This window comes from Apiotrichum porosum, assembly GCF_003942205.1.
Source record: "Apiotrichum porosum strain DSM 27194 chromosome Unknown scaffold_1, whole genome shotgun sequence".
Lineage (NCBI taxonomy): Eukaryota > Fungi > Basidiomycota > Tremellomycetes > Trichosporonales > Trichosporonaceae > Apiotrichum > Apiotrichum porosum.
The window spans coordinates 2,737,471-2,758,663 of record NW_021167108.1 but is presented as its reverse complement, the minus strand read 5'-3'; the positions used below and the strand labels follow the sequence as shown (position 1 = coordinate 2,758,663).

General features: G+C 60.0%; 9 protein-coding genes across 9 annotated transcripts; 6 read left to right on the top strand and 3 right to left on the bottom strand.

Annotated features, from left to right (window-relative positions):
- Positions 1–231: 231 nt before the first annotated feature.
- On the top strand, positions 232–1,855 carry MSS51 (Protein mss51, mitochondrial; the record flags this gene model as incomplete). Its single annotated transcript, XM_028616810.1, has 2 exons — positions 232–733; positions 798–1,855. The coding sequence occupies 2 exons, from the start codon at positions 232–234 to the stop codon at positions 1,853–1,855; spliced, it is 1,560 nt and encodes a 519-aa protein (XP_028480667.1).
- Positions 1,856–1,951: 96 nt separating this feature from the next.
- Positions 1,952–3,653, bottom strand: EHS24_001003 (uncharacterized protein; the record flags this gene model as incomplete). The annotated part of the gene is made up of 3 exons (XM_028616809.1): positions 1,952–2,508; positions 2,551–3,563; positions 3,607–3,653. 3 exons carry the CDS (start codon positions 3,651–3,653, stop codon positions 1,952–1,954), a joined length of 1,617 nt encoding a protein of 538 aa, XP_028480666.1.
- Positions 3,654–3,787: 134 nt separating this feature from the next.
- Positions 3,788–8,747, top strand: RAD50 (DNA repair protein rad50; the record flags this gene model as incomplete). Its single annotated transcript, XM_028616808.1, has 19 exons — positions 3,788–3,870; positions 4,088–4,208; positions 4,262–4,345; positions 4,397–4,749; positions 4,787–4,901; positions 4,948–5,173; positions 5,213–5,391; positions 5,429–5,704; positions 5,745–6,058; positions 6,101–6,190; positions 6,228–6,355; positions 6,403–6,502; positions 6,543–6,672; positions 6,716–7,134; positions 7,175–7,991; positions 8,033–8,085; positions 8,131–8,216; positions 8,259–8,529; positions 8,579–8,747. The coding sequence occupies 19 exons, from the start codon at positions 3,788–3,790 to the stop codon at positions 8,745–8,747; spliced, it is 4,014 nt and encodes a 1,337-aa protein (XP_028480665.1).
- A 309-nt stretch (positions 8,748–9,056) lies between these two features.
- EHS24_001001 (uncharacterized protein) lies at positions 9,057–9,763 on the bottom strand (the record flags this gene model as incomplete). The annotated part of the gene is made up of 3 exons (XM_028616807.1): positions 9,057–9,238; positions 9,298–9,644; positions 9,720–9,763. 3 exons carry the CDS (start codon positions 9,761–9,763, stop codon positions 9,057–9,059), a joined length of 573 nt encoding a protein of 190 aa, XP_028480664.1.
- Positions 9,764–10,215: 452 nt separating this feature from the next.
- Positions 10,216–11,656, top strand: EHS24_001000 (uncharacterized protein; the record flags this gene model as incomplete). Its single annotated transcript, XM_028616806.1, has 4 exons — positions 10,216–10,844; positions 10,943–11,123; positions 11,210–11,383; positions 11,453–11,656. 4 exons carry the CDS (start codon positions 10,216–10,218, stop codon positions 11,654–11,656), a joined length of 1,188 nt encoding a protein of 395 aa, XP_028480663.1.
- A 731-nt stretch (positions 11,657–12,387) lies between these two features.
- Positions 12,388–16,155, top strand: EPL1 (Enhancer of polycomb-like protein 1; the record flags this gene model as incomplete). Its single annotated transcript, XM_028616805.1, has 2 exons — positions 12,388–12,582; positions 13,093–16,155. The coding sequence occupies 2 exons, from the start codon at positions 12,388–12,390 to the stop codon at positions 16,153–16,155; spliced, it is 3,258 nt and encodes a 1,085-aa protein (XP_028480662.1).
- Positions 16,156–16,877: 722 nt separating this feature from the next.
- Positions 16,878–18,351, top strand: EHS24_000998 (uncharacterized protein; the record flags this gene model as incomplete). The annotated part of the gene is made up of 2 exons (XM_028616804.1): positions 16,878–17,494; positions 17,550–18,351. 2 exons carry the CDS (start codon positions 16,878–16,880, stop codon positions 18,349–18,351), a joined length of 1,419 nt encoding a protein of 472 aa, XP_028480661.1.
- A 119-nt stretch (positions 18,352–18,470) lies between these two features.
- EHS24_000997 (uncharacterized protein) lies at positions 18,471–18,962 on the bottom strand (the record flags this gene model as incomplete). Its single annotated transcript, XM_028616803.1, has 4 exons — positions 18,471–18,498; positions 18,562–18,747; positions 18,790–18,873; positions 18,913–18,962. The coding sequence occupies 4 exons, from the start codon at positions 18,960–18,962 to the stop codon at positions 18,471–18,473; spliced, it is 348 nt and encodes a 115-aa protein (XP_028480660.1).
- Positions 18,963–19,904: 942 nt separating this feature from the next.
- Positions 19,905–20,870, top strand: EHS24_000996 (uncharacterized protein; the record flags this gene model as incomplete). The annotated part of the gene is made up of 3 exons (XM_028616802.1): positions 19,905–19,916; positions 19,964–20,259; positions 20,327–20,870. 3 exons carry the CDS (start codon positions 19,905–19,907, stop codon positions 20,868–20,870), a joined length of 852 nt encoding a protein of 283 aa, XP_028480659.1.
- Positions 20,871–21,193: the final 323 nt, after the last annotated feature.

Below are 21,193 nucleotides of genomic sequence, written 5' to 3'. Positions count from 1 at the left end.
TGAAGGGTTGCGCTGCTGGTTGTTTGTCGACTTGTTGCTCTTTGCACAAAAACAGGACCATCGAGCCACCCGGCCGGCCGGCGGCGGGCGGTGGCAAATTCAAAGTATCCCACGGTGGCTGCCCACAAAGCCAGACAATCCAGTTCGGGTCAAGACGTTTGTCTAGCAAAGCATACGTTGCACGTCTTGTTCTACCAACCAACCCCACTCACTACCCATTCTCGAGAAAACATGCGTCAGGCTTCCGGACGCATGCTGCTGCGCAGCTCGCCAAGGACGCTTGCAGTCCGCCCAGCAGTCGTGCCCCTCGCGTCCTCGTCGCGCTTCCCGATGGTGGCCGCGGCTCCTTCCGGCGCTCGTCCGTTCTTCTCCTTGTTCGGCAAGAAGAAGAAGGCCAGCTCCAAGTTTGACAAGGTGGCCGAGCCTGAGCCTATTCTCTCCCAGGACGATCTTTTCCACCTTCTGTCCAAGTCGCCCTTCCCAGCTCTCCGTGAAAAGGGACAGCGTATCCGCACCTACGCCGTTTGCCCCGTTTCTTATGAGAAGCACCACGAGACCGTGGCGGTCAAGTATGAGTGCCCCGACTGTGGTTTCCCCACGCATGCCAGCAAGGAGCGCTGGCAGGAGGGAAAGCAGGAGCACTCCGAGTCGTGCCCCCGTCTCCGCGAGGTTAACGAGGACGAGCATGACATCCGCAGCGGTCGTCGTATCACCGAGTTCGAGAACATGCCTGGTGGGTTTGCTTTGCTTGCATACACGGCCTCTGCATTGACAAGAATGCTAACCACCCTCCGCAGGTAACCAGCCCTATGAGCAGGCTGTCTCCATGGTGTCATGGGACTCGTTCTTCTTTACTCGTGGTTTCTCGTCGATCAACTCGCCGCGCGCCATCCGTCAGGTGTCCAAAGCCATGACCTACCCTATCAGTGTGCTTAGCGTAATCCACCAGAATGGACCTTTCAACGCTTCCAACGGCCGTATCACTACCGAGGGAAGGCGATCGATGGCTGCCATGCACTCCGTTCTCCACCCTCCCCCCGGTACCACCATTGTGACCGCCGCCGACATTCGCCCCATGCCTCCCTTCCGCATCTTCTTGCTTGGCGCCCGTGCCGAGTCCACCCTCCCTGCGGCTCTCTGGTTGCAGCTTACCCACCTCTTCCCCAACACCCAGTTCAACATTTACTTTATCGGCCCCGAGGCCGGTGTCCCCATCGTTGACGGTCCCAAGCGCGGCGAGGCCAAGATGCAGCCCGAGTCCGAGTACGGTGCCCCAGCCTGCAAGGTCATGGTCACCCCCCAGCTCAAGCTGGTCTCGATCCAGTCGGCGTACGAGAACGTCCACGAGCAGTTTGGTCCCTTTGACCCTTACCAGGACGTCTTCTTTGCCTTCTCGCCCGGACTCGGCTTCCCGGACCAGTCGCTCGTGGACCCGTCCAAGCCCGCCAGCGGCCCACCACTTGTCCAGGCCCAGACCTCGTGGCGCAAGGCTCTTGAGCAGATCCTCACCACAAAGTGTGGTCTCTTCTTCACCGCCTTCTCGCCCACCGACCTCTCACGCGACGTCTCGGCTCTGTTCGGTACCCAGCCACCCATCACTAGCCCCGACGCTCCCAGCGAGTACCCTTCATCGGTCAACCTCCCAACGCAGGCCATCCCTCCCATCGAGGGTGTCTCGGACGAGTTTGAGCTTATTCTCACTCCCGGTGTTAACCCCTTCGCCTCGCGCAAGTGGGAGATTGCCGAGTGGGACACTCGTGTTGGTGTTAAGACCAACTGGGGTATCTGGGGTATCCGCGGCAAGCGTTACGAGGTCACTCACAACGCTGAGGAGGAGGAGGAGATCGACGAGTAGAAACCACTTTTTATATCACTTTTGGCATGATGCACACAACTCATGTGTAGAGACTGTCCTAGAAGCAAATAAACACCAATGCATTGTTTTGTGTCGCTATGCGTACAACCCCAGGTAGGGCATCCACACGCCATAGGTGATGAAAAGGACGCTGTTGCCTGCCGCGGCCACGAGGTTCATGCCACTCTTGTCGATTTGGAAAATGGGTTGGCCTGGAAAGTCGTAGCACCGATACGCGTTGTTGGCGTCGAGCTTCCAGAAATAAATACGACAGTCGTGGCCGGCGCTGAGCAATGTCCCACTGTCAGGTTCGACACGGACACTGCGGACCATCGACGAGTTGTTTTGTTCAAACTGCCGCACGAGCTCGCCCGCTGGCGTGTACAGTGCCACCTCGCCTTCTTTGCCGCCGCACGCAATGTACTTGCCATCTGGCGACCACGTGACGGATCCAGCAGGCTCACAGCTGACGCGGGCAAGCTCGTTTCCGCTGGCGAGGTCGATGGTTACCCAACCAAGTGAACCGGAGACAACGGCCTGGTGAACAGTGGGGTCTGGGTTGACAGCAATGGCGACGAGCGAGCCTCGCTCGGGGGACAGTCGGTGGAGGAGTGTGACTGTCCTGTTGTCGTACACGGAGGCTCGTTCGTAAACTAGAACTGTCAGAAACGGCTCAGACAAAAACAACAACCTACTTCGAACAGTCTGGTCGTGCGAGCATGTGACAATGTACTGGCTCGTGAGCGCGACGCTGGAGACACGGTCGGTATGGCCGGTAAGCGTCGCTTTGAGCGTCACCGCCACTCCTTCCCAGTCGTCGCCTGGCTTTGCGCGTCCCTTGCCCCAGTCAACCTCCCACACCTTGGCAGTATGGTCGCTCGATCCCGTGACGATGACCCCCGTGTCGCGTCCCGCAACTTCATCCTCCACCTCAAACTTGAGTGACAGAATGCTGCCGTCGTGCGCCTCCTTGACAGTGTGGGCAACGTCAGGGCCCCACTCAAGAACCTTGTTGTCAATGGGAAGGTCTGGAAGACGCCAGATCTTGATTGTCTTGTCGCGCGACCCCGAAATGACCCACTGGTCATGCACAGCCACGGCATAGACCTTGGCACTGTGTTCCTCGATGGCCCAGACATGGTTGGGGTGAACGCGGAAATCCGAGTCGAGCGCCTTGTCCACCGCTGTTCCGTCGTCCAAGAGGGAACCACTGGGGTCGGACGCAGCGTGGGGGCCACGAGCTCGCATCTCGTCCTCGATGAGGCATCGGGAGTGGTACAGAGTCGGATAGTGGACTGGAATGGGCGATGGTCGGTTACTGGGCACTGGACGAGGTTCGGGGTCCGTGGAGTCTCTATCATCGGGCTGTTGAGGCTGAGATAGAGCCTTATCCGCGGTATTCACAGCTGAAGGCCATACGAGATCGCGCACGTAGGTGAGGAGCGCCTGGAGGCTCCAGAAGGACGACGACGATGGAGCCGCCGACCTCCATTCCCACTCGCGACCGTCCTGACCCCCCCAAGAGCCCGGGGCCTGGTCTGTAGCGACAACGCGGGCAAGCGCGTCCTTTGTGAGGTCAAACCCAGGTGTGGAGTGGAAGAGTTTTACCCATAAAACTGGCGCGTACGCGTAGCTGTTCAACTGGCGGCTCGTGGCTGAGACGGACAGCAGGTCGCGGACGGGTAGTTCGGCGAGAATGCGCGTGATACTGTGGTCCAGTTAGCAGCTGGACAGAGACAACTCCAACTAACAGTTCTTCTGGGAGGGATAGGAAGCGTGTTGAGCCCCCGCCTACCATGTTGACAGACTCTATAGGTGACTGAAAGAGTGAAGTAGGTGGGCCGAAAGGTCGCTGTCGTTGTCGCCCAGGTCCAAGACGTCATGGATGGCGACGGAACCAAATAAGCGGGTCGTCGCGCGCGCCCTTGGCGGATGAGTGGACTGGGGGTACTCACGACACCGTCACCCGCGCTCATCATCGTCCTCAACATCGCCCAACACTCCTTTGACCTTTGGTCTCACAGCACACGCGTCTTCATTGGCCTCGAACAGCTGCCGAGACCTCCCAAAAGACACCGAGTCCGCTCAACACACCGAGCACTCCCGTGCCAGTGACACCCACGCCTCGCGGCTGGACCACCTCCACTTCGCGTCCTCTGCACACCACCAGCCATGTGAGTGTGCCGTTCCTATCAAGTTTGTGACGCGTAGCTCTTCTGACTATTTGTTCAGGGCATCCCTCGACAAGCTGGCCGTACGCGGTATCCGTTCCTTTGACGACAAGCACGTCCAGGTCATCCAGTTCTACTCGCCCCTCACGGTCATTGTTGGCCACAATGGTAGCGGCAAGACTGTAAGTTGACACCACCGTCGGCCAGAAGTGTGTTTTAAGCTCAATGTGGACAGACAATCATCGAGTGCTTGAAGTATGCCACCACGGGCGACTTGCCACCGAACACCAGGGGTGGTGCTTTTGTGCATGACCCCAAGGTGAGTCTTGTACCCCTCGGCACCGTATCTCTTCTGACGCGCTGCTTCCAGATTGCCAACGAAAAGGAAGTCAAGGCCCAGGTCCGTCTTCGCTTCTGGAATGTCAACCGCCAAAGGATGACTGCGACTCGCAATCTTCAAGTGTCGGTATCCAAGAAGAAGGGCGGTCCCCTGTCCATGAAGACCCTCGAGGGTATTTTGGCCAAGTCTGACGAGGCCGACGGCAAGCGCAACACCATCTCCACCAAGTGCGCCGAGATGGACGAGGAGGTCCCTCTACTTCTCGGCGTTTCCAAGTCCATCCTTGAGAACGTCATCTTTTGTCACCAGGAGGAATCCAACTGGCCCTTTTCTGAACCTGGAACATTGAAGAAGAAGTTTGACGACATCTTCGAAGCTACCAAGTGGGTGTACACTCGGTGCGCCCCACTAATTCATCAGGTATACCAAGGCGCTCGACAACATCAAGGTCCTTCGCAAGGAGCGTGCCGCCGAGCTCAAGGTCGACGATGAGCGTCTCAAGTTCTACAAGCAAGACAAGGAGAAGGCTGAGCGCGTGGGTTGTCTAGTGCATCCGAAATGAATCTCGCTGACTGTTACAGATGCGCAAGGACTTGGATGAAATGATCAGGAAGGAAGAGTCGAAACAAACTGAGATGGAAGAGCTCAAGGCCCAGTTTGAGCGCCTCCAAGAGCAGAACCAAGAGACTGCCAACCAGGCCCATGGCTTCACCGCCATCTTCGAGCGCGTTGAGACCCTCAAGAGCCAGATGGAGATGTTCGAGAAGAACCGCAAGAGGATGTTGGAGAATCTTACGGAACTGGACGGTGAGTGGCGTTCGGTAATTGACCCTGCTGACATTCCAGAGCCGACCGACGAGCTCAACAACATGTACAGTAACTTTGACAGCCACCTCAAGACGATTCAGGACAAGCGCGACCAACAGGACCGGTATCGCAAGAAGGAGGACGAGGCGATTGACGACCTGCACCGCCGTGAACGCAACCTTGTTAGCACGCAGGGTGGCCTGCAAAGCAACCGCCGGGTTCGTGAACGAGAGCGCTTTCACTGCTGACATTTAGGCGTACGAACAGAACATCGGCAAACGCGAAGCTGCCGTGCGGGAGTATTCCAGGACACACAATATTCCTGGCTACGACTACAGCCCACTGGAAGAGAACCAGATCAACGACTTTATGGAGAAGCTCCAGGACCTCGTTCGCACGGCCACCACGGACCTGCGTCGCATCAAAACCGAGGGAGCCAGGAAGAAGAATGAGCTCCAAACGGAGCTCGACCGCCTCGCCTCTTTCAGGACCGAAGCTATCGCCAACAAGCAGACCAAATCTGCCCAGATCGTGAGTCTCTCAAGGAAGCCAGACATACTGACGTTCCCAGAGCCAGCTTAGCGCACAGATCCGCCAACTTGAGACCAAGTTTGATTCGGTCAGTTCTGTCGATGCCGATATCAGCGTGCTTGAAAACGACATTGCCGTCTCCGAGGGCCGTCGGGAGCGTATCGACGAGGAAATCCAACAGGCTCGCTATGACGACCAGATTCGCGAGCACAACCTCACCATTCGTCAAAAGGATGCCGACAGGGAGAAGGTCAATTCTGAACTGTCGCTGCTTAACCGCCAGGCCGACTCGCGCGCCCAGCTCTCCATCAAGCGCTCTGAGCTCGACTCCAAGACGGCTCAGATGAATGCTTCGTGAGATTGGTATGGCTAGAACAGGAAGGCTAACATGTGCAGAGTGCAGAGTCACGCCAGTCGCTTCAAGGACCTTGTTGGTTCGGAAATCAACACCGAGACAATGGAACAGACTGTCACCACAGCTGTTGGGTGGGTTCTTCAAGCCAACACATGTCTGACCTCACAGCCGCAAGGAACGCGAGCTTCAGGATGCCGAGTCGGCTGCCTCGGCCAGCAACCACACCCTTTCTCAGCTCCAGACATCGGTTAACATTGCCAAACAAAACCTCAGGTCCAAGACCGAAGAGCTGGCTCGTGAGTCAATGCCTTGTGTGTGAAATGCAACTCTGACGTGGTGCCAGGCCTCCAGCGTCAAATTGCCGATGCCCTTGAGATTACCGACAAGCCCACTGTCGACGAGGGCATGGACGAATGCCTTTCCGAAATCAAGATCCGCACCGAGTAAGGCGACCCTCCTGGCGGTTATACTGACAGTCCCCAGCGAGATGAACAACAAGGAGAGCATGCTCCAATTCTACCGCAAGATCCAGGAAGTTGGCCAGTCCAAGAAGAAGTGTGTTGGCTGTGACCGTGCCATCCATGCCAACGAGAAGAGCGCCTTTGACGTCTACGTGAGTTGCTCGTATACACGAAGTCACAACTGACGCCCTGTAGATCAGCACCCGCATTGAGCGCTGCTCTGCTGGTAATGATGAGGAGCTGAAGGGCGAGCTCGAACAGTGGGAGCAAGCCCTTGAGGACCTTCGTCGCGCTCAGCCCGCCGTCGAGACTGTTCAAAAGTACAAGGAAACTGAGATCCCTTCGCTCGAGAAGGACATTGCTCGCGACTCCGCCAAGCTGGAACAGGTGCAGACCGAGGTGGAGAACTCGCGCCAGGCTGTTCAAACTGCCAAACTTGCCGCTCGCGACCTGCAGACTCTGAAGAGCGCGGCTCTCATTGTTAGCCGCACCGTCAACGAGATCAAGGACCTCAAGATCGACATTCAGCGTCTCGAGCGTGATCTCAAGTCTTCTGGCTCTCTCAAGACTGTTGAGGAAGTGCAACGTGAAGCCGACGGTATCTCCACCGAGATGTAAGTTGGAGAGTGACGAGCCGCTCGTTGACGTTTTCAGCAAGAACCTCCAGCGCGAGCTCCGCGAAATCTCGTCTGAGAAGGACCTCAAGACCCAGACGCTCAACACCTTGACCAACGACATTAGCCGCAAGACTGTGCGCCTCGGGGAGCTCCGCAGTGTCCAGGAGCGCCGTCGCATGGAGGAAGCTGCTCTCAAGGAAAAGCAGGAGCAGCTTACCGTCATGCAGGGCGAGCTGAGGGAGTTGGAAGCCAAGGCGAATAGCGTGAACGCTCCCTGGAACGAGCAAAAGGACGCCATGGAGCGCTACGACGCCGACTTGGACGTCAGCATCAACGATGCGGACATTCAAGTCACCACGTACCAGAAGAGCGTTGGTGAGGTTGACGGATGGCACCGTCAGTGCACTCAGTACGTGACTGAGGGCAATGACCGCAAGATGCGTGAGAACGAAGCCCACTTGGAGGATGTGCGCCGTGAAATGGCTGCCACCAAGGAGGGCCGTGCCGTGATTGAGGGCAAGATCAAGTCTCTCGAAAAGGATATTGCGAGCGCCAACAACACCCGTTCCAACATCAAGCTCAACCTCGACTATCGGACGGAAGGAAGTGCTATCGACGAGGTCAAGGCCAAGTTGGCCAACATTGATGTTAACGCTGCTGCTGCCAACCGCCGTGATTTCAACACAAGGTACAAGGCGGGTATGGAGAGGGAGAACGAAACCCGTAACCGGTGGCAGCTGGCCAGCGGTGTTCTCCTCCAGATGACCGAGAACCGGAAGAAGCTCCAGGGCACCTTGAACACCGAGTACAAGACGATCGACAAGGAGTACCGTGACCAGCTCGTCAAGACAAGGGTGAGTGGATCCGCGGGTGCCATGACGCTGACGTTGCCCAGATGAGCAAAGTGGCCAACGCAGACCTGGAGAAGTACGGCAAGGCCCTTGACAAGTGCGTTCCAGCTAGCAGAACTGCATAGGAAGCTGACACTACCAGCGCCATTCTCAAGTACCACTCTATCAAAATGGACGAGATTAACAACACCATTGGCCACCTTTGGAACAAGACGTATCAGGGAACTGGTGGGTTATTCACCCATGGCGCACCAACTGACCCCCGCTCAGACATTGACAACATTCGCATTGTGTCTGCCCACGACGAGCAGAGCACGGCGGCGCGCAAATCGTACAACTACCGCGTCGTCATGGTCAAGAACGATGTCGAGCTCGACATGCGTGGCCGTTGTTCGGCCGGCCAAAAGGTGCTCGCGTCGATTATCATTCGTCTTGGCCTCGCCGAGAGCTTTGGTCAAGGCTGTGGTGTTCTGGCCCTCGACGAGCCCACCACCAACCTCGACCAGGAGAACATCAATGCCCTCGCCGAGTCGCTTGCTGAGTGAGCATTGAGCATTGATTCCCCCCAGACCAAGCGCTAACCTAGTCAGGATCATTCGCGAGCGCCGTCGCCAGACCAACTTCCAGCTCATTGTCATCACCCACGACGAGGGCTTCCTCCAGCGTCTCGCCGCCCACGACGTCCTGCAATACTACTGGCGCGTCTCACGTGATGCCTCCCAGAAGAGCACAGTTGGTCGCGAGCGCGTCGGCGTTTAAGTCTGTGGATACCCTGCATTTTTTGTACATTACTACTACCTCTAGGCTTCTCCGACTACTACCTCTAGGCTTCTCCGACTTTGATGTACCATGCCATTGATCCGTGGACATTACGGCCTGTGTGGTGTGACAGCCACCGCGGCGGCGGCGGTGCGCACGCACGCCACTAATGTGCCACCGCCCGCCACCTGGGGTATGAGATGATGGGTATCAAGTATGGCGAAGATGGCGAAACCCCTGTGTTCTTCTGAAAGGGGTACTAGACCATCTCCAATGTTGGTGTCCCTAGCACCGATGCCTGGGACCCCTTTAGGGGTAGTCGGATGCGGCTGCGAGGATCTCGACGACGCGCTCGAGACCCGCCAGGTCGTGCTCGTCAAAGGACGAGAACTTGGTCGAGTCGAGATCCAACACGCCGACAGTCTTGGGGCCCTCGGGCGTGTTGAGGCGGAGAGGAAGGACAATCTCAGACTTTGTGTCGCCATCACAGGCTGCGGCCAAGTCAGCTAACTTCCGATCTACTGGGTAGCTGCGGTCACTGGCCACTCACCAATGTGGCCCGGGTACGCGTCCACGTCGGTCACAACGACGCCCGTGTCCGTGACAAACGCATCGGCGCACACGCCCTTGCCCTTGACGGCCTGGATGGTGACGCACGCCGGGCGGCCGTGGTATGGCCCGAGCACGAGGGGGCCTGCGCCGTCGGGACGCAGGTAGAAGCCGCACCAGTTGACGACTGGGGTAGTGGTCTCCTCGGACAAGAGGCCGTACAGCGCGCTGCCGGCATACGAGTGATACAGGAGCGACGAGACCTGGGCGAGGTTGGACACCCACCACCTGTGGCCGTCGAGGAGGGCCTCGAGCTGCTCGTGGATGTGGGCGTAGAACTCGGGCTTGCTGTGGGTCAAGGGTCAGCGCGGTGGTCTGGTGAGAGCGTGTCAAGAGATGAAGGGTGGTGGGCGCTGTACTGACGTCTTGATGTCCTCTGGGACGAGGCTCGAGTCGGCGTGCGGCATTGTAGTTCGAGATGTGGCGAGGAGAAGATGGGATCGAGACTTACGAAATCAATAAACGATACGAAACCATGTGGGAAACACGGAGATGAGCGCTGCCATCTCCGTGTTGCTGACACCCTGGATTCGGGGCCTGACCAAAAATACAGCGACACTCTAATGAGAGCACCTGGCGGAGAGAGCACACGGCACACACACAATCCTCCCATCCCCGACACTGGTGTGCAGCTCTTCCACACCACCCACTCCACCCCCCACACAGTCACCATCGTCCCCAACATCCTGGACACCTAGTTATCAGTCTATCTGGAACCATCATAGACTACGCCCAGCTCCCTCACAGCTCCCCAAGCACAGTACGGCTCCTGGCCCACCCCCCACCCCCGTCGTCATCCCCTCCGCACACGCACGTTCTGCGCTTCGTCTAGCTCCCCAGCTTGCCCACTCCCCCCACCATGCCTACCCCCCGCCGCACAGTAGCGTCAAGCTCAACATCCACTCCCGTGACGCACCACATCTCGGCAGACGAGCTGGCCATCGCCGAGGCGCAAGATCTTTTGAGCGAGGACGAGGACGCCGGCCCCAGTGAGCTGCTCAGCCCGCGTGCGAGGCGACATGCCGCCTTGACGCGTGCCCGCGACGCCAGTGCCGACCCGTCGAGCACGCCCACTCGCGCTACCATGTCTGGTGTTTTGGCCACGGCGGCAGCAGCTACGGGCACGCCCAGTGCAAGCACCAGCGGTGCCGGAGCCCGCTCGGCCCGCGCCGGTGGCGAGGGAGAAGCTTCGGCGGGTTCTGTTGGGGAGGGTTCCGGCTCCGAGAGCTCTGCAAGTGAGAGCGACTCGGACGACTCGGACTCGGAGGACGACAGCGACGACAGTGACAGTGACAGTGACAGTGACAGCGACAGCGACGACGAGGACGAGCTCGAGCGCATGCTGGCTGCGGCCAAAGTCACCGCCGCCAAATCCGCAAAGGGCGCCAAGCCAAAGTCGGGCTCTGCCACCACCACCCACGGCCACACTGCGCTGGGCGAGGACGCCGACGGCGAGTTCAAGTTTGAAACCGAGGATGCAAAGGACGCGTGAGTACATGCCAGCTATCATGCTTTGCACCAATGGTGCATGCATGCGTTGCTCGTTACCGTGTTCGCATGCTTGAGTGCTGAAAAATTCTTTCCAGCCCCATCCCAGACCTCTCGGTCCCCCAGCTGCCTCCTCAAGTGCTCTCGTTCGCCGAGGACGGCACTGCGCGTTCTGGATCTGGGGAGGCGGGCCCGTCCAAGCTGCGCGGCGCCGACATTGCGCCCGAGCTCGACCGGGGAGCATACCAGCGTACCCTGAGCAAGCGCGAGAAGCTGTCTGTGAGTGCACCATTCATCGGCCTGGAGTGACGTCGGGAGAGAGAGAGAGAGAGAGGGTGGACACAAACACTGACGCCCTTTTGCAGCAGCCAAAGAAGGCCACTGCCTCGGAACTCTGGGCGACTATCCCCTCGGCTCGTGCCGACGACCTCGCGCAGATGAAGCGCGACTACCAGGCGCTGGCGCTGGCCAACACGCTCGACCCCAAGCGCTTCATGAAGGGTGGCAACCGCGCAGGCAAGGTTCCCGAGCACTTTGCTGTGAGTTTTGGGTGCACGCACGCCACGGGGTATTGTATGTTTTCTGACAGCTTTCCTTCTTTCTTGCAGATCGGCACCATGGTCGACGCTCCCCGCCACCTCCAGGACACGACTGTGCGCAAGGAGCGCAAGTACCGCGCTGGCGAGATTGTGTCTGGTCTCATCCAGGACGGCGAGGTTGGCACGTATGCCAAGCGCAAGTTTGAGGACCTCCAGGACAAGCGCATGGCCAACGGCCGCGGCAAGGGATGGAAGAAGCGCTCCAAGTGGTAGTAGTTGCTGGGATTGTGGCGGTGAGTACTGAGTTTCATGAGGTGTTTGTGGGTGCTGATTATGGTCCCAGTTTTGACTTTTTTTGTCCGTTTCATAGACTTCATTGTGCGTGGATGACGGAGGGAGGCAGGAGAGGGTGAAGGGGGAGAAGAGGGTGTATGACCGCGAGAGAGACCAAACGACTAACGCCACAGCTGCATTGCATTGGTGATCTGACATTGTGTGGTTGTGTTGTTGCAGTGTCGCTGCGCCGTGTCCCCTCATAGAACAACGTCATTGCCACTCCCGGGCCCTGTGGGCGGGAGTTGTATGGGCCACAGAGTGCCACATTAGGATAACGCCGCGGAGAAATAGCTTTTGTATTGGGTGGCGGGCCCACGCTGATGAGTCGTGTGGCCGTGGGTGGGGCGGGGCGGCCGAAAGGGCCCGGGCGGCACACACCCAAACCCCCCCGCCCAGCGTACGCGCGGGCACAGGCCCCCCCTTCCCACCCAGCCCACCCGGCCGCACAAAGCGTACGCGAGTTGTGCCGATTGGTCTTTCACCCGTGAAGATTTGCCAACGCACACCGCACCGCCTCGCTGGTGGGAAGCTTCTCGCCCTACCACGCCGCTTCGCTGCTGGCACCCACCCACCCCCCCCACCCCACATCACCCCGGAGCCATCGCCGTCGCTGTCGAGGCTCCAAACGACGCCGAGGGCCGCTTCATTGTCGGCCTCCTCAACCCGCGATGTCGCGTCTCGCTACCTCCTCTAGGAGGGCTGCGCGCGTGACGCAGAAAACCAAACTCCTCGTCTACAGGGGATCGGACAAGGTCGACCAAAGCGCGGCCGAGACGATTGTGTGGAACGCGGAGTCTGCTTCCGAAGCGGCGACCAAACACCAACACGTCGGCGCAAAGGGAGTCGAGACCGGCGAGCTCTTGGTGAGTTGCATGCGCTCTACATCTTTCACTATGGCGGCGACACCGTATGCATGCGCGTTCGTCGTCGATGGACGTCCCATCAACGACCCCCCGGCGTGGGAACCGTCCAAACCCTCCGGCGAAAAAGGGAAGGGGCGCTATGGTCACCCGACCTGACAAAGCGCTCCACACCCCTCGTTGTTTGGTCGCCGTCTCCACACGGAGCGGCGATGGGGGAGCTCCGTCGTCTGCATCTGCATCACACGCTGCGGGTCACTGCTGTCGGCCACCCATCTTGCGGGGCATGCATGGCAGGCCATGGCCATGCATATGGCTGGGTGAAGCGCGCCCCGTGCACCCCAGCCAGCGCCTGTCGCCACCCAACGCCCGCTCCCCCCGTTTTCCCTTTCCACGTCCCCCCCCCCCTTCACTTTTCACCTGGCCCCGTTCCCTCTGCCGCTTTTGGCAATTTCCCCAGTGTGGCGAAACCACCCATTTGTTGTGTTTGCTGACCGCATTTTCTCTCTACAGGAGCACCACCTGCAAGCCGCACTCTCGTCTGCATCCTTATTGCACTCCCGCGATGCGACCAAACCGTCCAGTCCCAGCCAGTCTCGTGCAAGCTCGACCAAACCCGAGCAAGCACCTACACAGGGCACCACAAATGCGGTACTCAACTACCACATTCCAACACCGGATGCCACTGGTCTCATGGACACCACCAACTATGCCAAGCTCTACCAAACCCACAAGTGGGCCGAGCCGGTCAACTACATTCGTTTCTCCGACACCGTTGAGGAGAGCTCGTGTGGAGCGGGTGGCCTCGGCTACTGCATGGACGACGAGGACATGACCTTCCTCACCACCTTCAACGGCAAGGCCGAAGGCGGAAGTGGCGGCGCGGTCTCGCAACCCACTTCGCCCGTCCAAGCCCGTGGTGAGCGTCGGGCGGCCAAGGGGAAGGAAAAGGAAAAGGGCGGCGACGCCCCGACCCAGCTCTTCATCTCCGAGGACACGTTCGAGTACATCATGGGTGTGCTGGAAAAGCACGCCGAAGACACCGTCCCCATGCTCCACACAAACCTCTCCCTCATGCCCACCTTTTCCCAATGCGAACCCCTCTTTTCATCCCCACTCGCTTCATCATTCTACCCTTCCAACGAGGTCCCCAAGGGCCTCCCCGAGGCTCGCGCCTTGGCTCGCATGGCCCGCTCCGTGTATCCGCACTGGAAGGGCCGACGAGAGCGTCGCCAGGGCAAGTCTGTCCAGCCCATGCTCAACTACGACGAGACCAACGATGGCGACCCCTACGTCTGTTTCCGTCGTCGTGACGTGCGTGCTGCGCGCAAGACTCGCCGCACCGACAACTTTTCCGTCGAGCAGTTCCAAAAGCTCCAGTACGAACTCCGCCGCGCCTATGAGCTTTCTCAACTTGTCCTCAAGCGAGAGACCGAGAAGAAGGCTCTGTACGCAGCAGAGAAGGACGTATGGGAGGCCAAGTGGAAGCTGTTCGAAACAAAGCGACGCTGGCCCTCTCTCGGTATCTCTCGGGACGAGGAAGAGATCATCACAGGCCGCCAGAATGGTTCGGCAGCAGCCGCGGCTGCCGTCGCCGCCATCAACGGCCAGATGGCTCTCCACGGCCACCCTCTTTCCGCCATCAACAACAACCTCCCCCACCGCAACCGCAAGGTGCTGGACAAGGAAAAGGAGGACCGCGACCGTCGCGACCGCGCCATGGAGGCTTCCCGTACCGTCGACCGTCTCGCCAACCCGGGCAAGTCGATGGCTCCAGAGTCGATCCGCGAGCGCCTGCAGGCTCTGCACTCCAAGCTCGACGAGGAGCTCGCTCGCCGAAAGGCGGCAGATGCCCACTGGGACGACTACACGGATGCCTCGTACCAACCCCTTCCTTCCTCCCACGCCGCCCACGCCTATCGTCAGATTGGCATTCTCGACCCCCACCACCGTTCAGAAGACTCGGACGATGACGACGACGACGACCGCCGCCTCGTCCACCCCATGGCGTTCCGTCTGCGCAAGGGCCGTGGTGGCCGTATGGTCCTCGACCGCCGTCTCCCGGCATATGCCTCGGGCCGCGGTGCCATGCCCACATCGCCCGACAAGCTCAAGGGCTGGCTCTTCCCGGACACGGTCGGCTCTCACCCTTCCCGCCGTCGCCCTCGCTCGATTGACGACGACGAGGACATGAAGAGTGACGACGACCTGGATGTGCACGAGGCCAAGCGCCAACGTACCAGCGAGAAGATGCGTTACGACGCGTCGCGTGGCGGTGCGCTCGGCATTGGCATGGGTCTCTCGGGCGACGACGACCGTGTCGTCCTCGACGACTATGACTCCAAGTACATTCGCCACCGCATCACCCTTCTCCAGGACGACGACCTCATCAAGCTCCGTCCCGACCTCACGCCCATTGCTCAGGCCCTCGCGGACATTGAGTCGCCCATCGAGTTGCCGCCGCCGCCCAAGTTTATCAAGCCTGCCCCGACCAACCCGCAGCTCGTCCAGTACCAACAGCAGATGCTCCAGCAGCAGCAGATGGAACAGCTCCAGCGTTTCCAGCTGCTCGCTCAGCAGCAGCAGGCAATGGAGCAGGCGCGTCTGCAGCAGCAGCAACAACAGCAGCAGCAGCAGGCCGCCTTCGCCGCGCAGGCTCAAGCCCAGGCTCAGGTTCAGGCTTTGACCCAGCAGCAGCAACAGCAGGCTCAGGCTCAGGCTCAAGCCCAGGCTCAGGCTCAGGCGCAAGCCCAGGCTCAGGCCCAAGCTCAGGCTCAGGCCCAGCAACAGCAGCAGCAAGCGGCCCAGCAGGCGGCTACCAATGGCGCCGCTCACGGTACCCCGAACGGCACGCAGCAGATGTTGCCACCCAACTCTGTTCCGCAGAACGGTCGCCCGCAGGTAGTCAAGCGTCCCTCGTCGTCCGCCGAGCAGCCGCGCTCGACGCCTTCGCCGCAGGTCACCCTCCAGCAGCAACAGGCAGCGCAACAAGCGGCTCAGCAGCAGCAACAGCAGCAACTTGCTCTCGCCGCCGCCGCTGCCCAGGGTTCGCCTGTCAATGCTGGTGTCATGCTCGCAAACGGCAAGCCGTTCGTGCCCGGACCCGGCGGCATCCCTGGTGTCCCCACGCCCAACGGCGCTCTGGACCCTCAGATCCAGCAGCAGCGCATGGCCGCCGCCCGCGCACACATTCTGGCCCAGCAGGCTCAGAACCAGCAGGCCGAGGTCAGCCTTGAGGCGCAGACTGCAGAGCAGCGCCGCGAGCTCGCGCTCCTGGCGCAGCAGAACGGTTTCGGCAACAACATCCAGGCCTTCATCGATGCTCGCAACCGCCAGCGCCTCATCAGCATGGCCAAGCTCGCCGCCGCCCAGCAGGCCCAGGCCGCTGTCGCTGGCGCCCCCGTGCCCGTCCAGATCACCACCCCGGGCGTGGCCGCCAACGGTGCTGGACAACCTGCCTTTGGCGGAAGCCCGGGCTTGACCCCAGCACAGTTGCAGCTCAAGCTGCCGCCTCACGCCGCTGCTCGCCTCGCGAACAATCCGCCTACACCGCAGGCGCAGGCCCAGCGCTCGTAGTCGTCGCCTCCCCTCGTCCGCATTTGCACCCCCCCTTTTCCCGCTCCCATTGTCTATTACCGGTAGCGCACCACTTCAAAACACTTCACCCTTCAAGTTTTATTCCCTCGCATTTGCATACCACACTCTCGTCAACCAAGGCGGCAGGCCACGGACGCCTCATGATTGCCCCTCCCCGCGCAGACGAACCCCCCCTCCACACCCCCAAAAAACCCGAATAGTTTTCAGCACTCCAGCCCCATCATAAAGTTTTACCAAACCCACCCCACCCCGCTCAATTTCTGCGTGCGAATACGGAGGCGACAGATACTGGACGTGACGACCGCCGACGAAAGTCGCTTGCGGAACGACGTGTATACTAGAGAGAGACGAGAGAGAGACGAGAACAGAGGCAGAGAGGAAGAGAGATTAGTGACTGGAAGTCGTTGGTTGAACTTAGATGCTTCTCCTCGGCCATAAAGCAAAGCAGAAAAAATGTACAATCAAAAGATGTCACACATGCTCTACACTGGAAGGTTGCGGCCGTGTTGTCAGCGGGCTACTAGCTAGGAGAGTGGTGTTTTGGTCGACTTGGCCAAGTTTGTTCAACTGGGTGGCAAAGAGTGGAGGTTGCCACTCGCACGTGACCCGGGGCTGAGATCTTCGGTGTCCACTTTCAGAATTCCACCATAATAACCTGGCAACCATATCGTCTGGTAACCACCAACACCACTCCAACTGCCATGCCCTTGCCCGACCCCATCTCGCTAGGTCTTCCTGCCAAGCCTGGATCCCTGCCTACAGCCGAGGCCGGTCCCTCGCGGCCTCCCGCGGCCGCAACTCCAACCTCCTCTCTGGCATCCACCGCTCCGTCCACCAGCTCAACAACCACATGTGGCCAGTGCACCAACGAGGCCAAGTACACCTGCCCGCGCTGCTCTGCACGCACCTGCTCGCTGCCATGCAGCAAGGCCCACAAGGCCAGCACCGGCTGCAGCGGCGTGCGCGACCCCGCGGCGTTTGTGCCCCTCAACAAGATCACGCAGGGGACATGGGACGGCGACTATGCCTGGCTCGAGGGCACGCGCCGGCAAGTGGCGCAGTTTGGCGAGGGGATCACGGCCGACGAGGCGGCGGGCGAGGGTGTGGTGGTCTCCGGCAGCGGCGGCGCAGGTGCGAGCCGCGGCGGACGGGGCGGAGCGGCGCGCGGCGGGCGCGGAGGAGGCAGCCAGCGCCCACCGGCCAGGAAGAGTAAGCTCGACGGACTCAAGTGGGCCATTGCGGAGATTGGTGCCGAGGTCGACGTGCTTCCGGACGGCATGCAGCGGCGCAAGACCAACCAGTCGAGCTGGAACCCCAAGTGAGCTCCTGGGCCAATCCACTCGAGCTCGCTCATACTGACACACCTGTTCTAGGACGCGCGCACTCTTCCTCACGGTCCAGCTCGTCGTGCAACCGACGCTCGGCGACGCGCCCCTCCTCTCGCACCCGCGCTGCCCCGTCCTCCCGGCCGAGAAGAGCGTGTCCCTCGCCTCGCTCCTCCCCGACTCCCTCAGCGATGCCGATATCGTCTTTGCCCTGCCGTACCACATGCCCCGACGACACCCGCGCGACGTGCGTAACGCCTCGGCGCCGGATCTCGCAGGTGCTCCTGCACTGGTACCCGGTGCGCGGCGCTTCTTCCCGCCTCTGGACGGCACGACGCCGCTTGAAAAGGCGCTCACGGGCACGGCGTGGGTCGAGTTCCCCACTGTCCACCTGTACGCGCGGGCAGAGTGGGACGCGGCCGTGGCTGCCGGTGAGGTGGTTGTGGTGCAGCGGCACGCGCCGGCCGACAACAAGCGCAAGGCGGACGCAGACGCGGACGCGGTGGCCGCAGTGGCGGAAGCTGAGGACGCGGGTGACGCGGGCGAGGACGTCAAGGCTGTGAGCGCGGACACGGACGAGCATGGACCCAGCAAGAAGGCGCGGACGGACACGGCCACGGCCACCACCGCCGCCACCGCCGCTCTGGACGGACACGGCCTGGTGGGCCTGGGAGCGTACGGCGACTCGGATGAGGAATCGGATGACGACGGCGACGAGGCCGCAGACGAGGCCGTAGGGGGCGATGAGGACGCGGACGAGCACGGCGGAGACATTACACTGGCGCCGGAGATGGCTGCTGCTCTGGGCGCGGCGCTCGTGGCCGACTTTGGCGTGCAGGAGGAGAGATAGATGGTGGACATTCATGAGTTCATGGGGTTCATGGGGGGGTTCATGCGTTTCAATGCATGGTCATTTATTATAATGGATGTGCAGGGCATCAGGTATGGATCGACACAGCACGGCAAATGCTACACAAGGTTGATGTCACCGGAACTGCTGCCAACGTCAGCTCGGTCAACGTGCGTCTCTCTAGCTGATCCGGGAAACCCCAGGACGCACCGATTAACAACACTGTACATGCCGTTCAGGGCCACGAGGATGAGCGCAAGGATGGCGAGGAGGAACAGCAAGATGGCGATGAGGGTATCGGTGTCGGCGGATAAGTACACACCCGTCTCGACCAGGAGGGCCAGCGCCGCAAACGAGGTGAGGATTGTCGCGAGGCCGATGGTCCGTTCGAGCGGTCTGTGAGTCAGTTGTGAACAGCATGCTCGCTCCACAACTAACCTCGCGGAGGGCCCAATGCCGGTGAGGACGATGACAAAGGCTGAGAACTGGGAGGTAAAGCAGAGGTAGAGGACGACGTCCTCGCTGTACTGGGTCAGAGATTCCTGACAAGAACGAACCCACAAGACAGTTTCCCAGCCCAAGTGGACGAGGAGGTCCTTGGCTGGCGACATGGGAGGTGGTCCGAGCCCAGTTGAGAGAGGTGGAGAGAGGAGGGGGTCAGCCTTACTTGAAGGTCGTCCTTTTGGTTCACTTCGAGTGTAAGGGCGGTGTGGAAGGTGTGTTGTTTGAGGAAGAAGAGCCGGTGCCCAAAGCCCGGATTGGAATGGCAGTGCCGTGTGGTGCACACCAGGAGACGTCATGGGACTTCAAGTAGACTAGACCTAAAAGCGAGGGATGAGTCCTTTTTCCATCCCAGTGGCGTGCTGTACACCTGCATCGCTTCACCTAAGGGCGATGACAGACATGGTGGATTGGAATGCAGGTGGACAGGACACTAGGTTGGTGGATGGTGGCAGTTCGCGGGCGCCAAAGTCAGTCGCGTCGCGGCCTTTCGCACTCTGTCCGACATACCTTGCGAATTCGCACTGCTAAAATATACGGCCCTTATGTATTATCTGTACCTCTGTTCCTCTGTACCTCTGTGTCCCACGAAGACGAGGTCTCGTTTTGGTCCTGTGCGGTTGAGGCGCAGAAGCCAGCCATGATCTGTGGAGAACGGCGCGCCGGAGCATTTTAGCAATGGCGTTCCTTTACCAGCAACCGCATCCACGTCGACGGTGAACACGTTGCACTGAAGGACTGCATCGTGCACAGGTGGACAAAGAAAGGACATACCCCTCCTCCTGCATTCCCATATCTTGTTCCCACGAGTGGAGGAGGCGTCAGCTATGTGAAGTCCTCGCGCGAGAACGGTTGCGAGCCAGGTCCCGAGTTCGGCATAGACAGATCGTCCGACCCGACAGCCATACGCTGCACACTGATGACATGAAGTGGTGCGAGAGCAGTAACAGTTATAACCCTCTTGTCTGTGAAGAAACAGTGGCCGCCCAACCGCCTCACTGTGCATCCTCGCCACCCACCTAAAGGCGCGACTCGGCACCCAGTCCTCGAAAATGCTCCTGGCCGTGAATACCTTTTTCCTCAATCCCCAGATCTCCGCTAACATGCCTAGCCTCAGTTCACCTTCCCCATCACCAACAGTCTGCACAACCCTGCTCATGGAGAGTGCGCGTGTGGGCATGTGGTCGACTCGGCGGCGTACGCCTTCGCTGAACTCTTGGCCAACACTTCATCCCTGTTCACCAGCCGCCTGTGGGCCACAGTCGCGGCAGTAACGGTGGCCGTCCGGCTCGACGCGCTGGACGAACGCTTCCTCCGCGTGACCTCATGGGACGTCATACTCATCCTCTCATGCTGGCACTGGTACCAGTACATGCGTGTACGTGACCTGGCGCCGCATTCCCAAAAGTGAGTGAACGGGTCTTTGTGCCGCATGTGCCGTGCGGCCGATCTGTCGGCTCACGCAGTGGTACAGAGCCAGCCGGATCCTCTTGCACACGCTCCGCACCACGACTATTGTCAACAACATCTTCGCGTACCAGGTGTTCGTCAAGACGCTCCTTGTCCACGTCCTCCGCTTGACTGGGTGGGACGCAGGCATCCCGTCCCGGGTGCGTGTCGTGCTCCTCTCGACCGGCTCAGCCCTGATGCCACGCCCGGTACTGGGACCCGGCGCAGACTCACACTCCAGCCTGTCGTCCACATCCATGCCCATGTCCACATCCACACAGCCGCCCCGCTGGTCGGTCCTCTTGTTCACCCTCTTCATATCCTTGTTTGCCCTCGTGCCCCTCCACGCCCTGCTAATCCGGTACCCGACCGAGGGCATGCCCGTCGACGTCGTCCGCTTCCAGGGGGAGCCCAAGCCCGAGTGGTACCACCGCTTTCACCTCCGCACACGCCCGTACATGGACATGCGGACGGTGCTGCGCCTGCGTGCCCAGGGTGTGGATGTGGAAAATTACAGGCTGGGACGGCGGCCAGAGCTCCAGTGTGACAGGCGTCCGAGCTGGATGTAGGCAGGTAGGCAGGCGAGGGGAGCGAAATCGGTCAGTGGACGACAACAAGCGGGGTTAAAATAGGTCAGGCCTGTGTTCAAGTCCGTTCGTCTTCGTAGTCGTTTGGAAATCGAGTATACGCGGGCAATGCATATGCGTCAATGTATCTGTGTTTATCTGACATGGGCAGGTGGCCCCTTTACACAGCTGCGTCACCCGGAAACATGAGGATGAGGAGTTTTGCTGTCCGCGGATTGTGCGAACAAAACGTCTGTCACCTGACTCAAGCCACGACTGTTCGTCACTGTTGTCCCAAGCACACGGTCTCCATGCGAGCATTACAA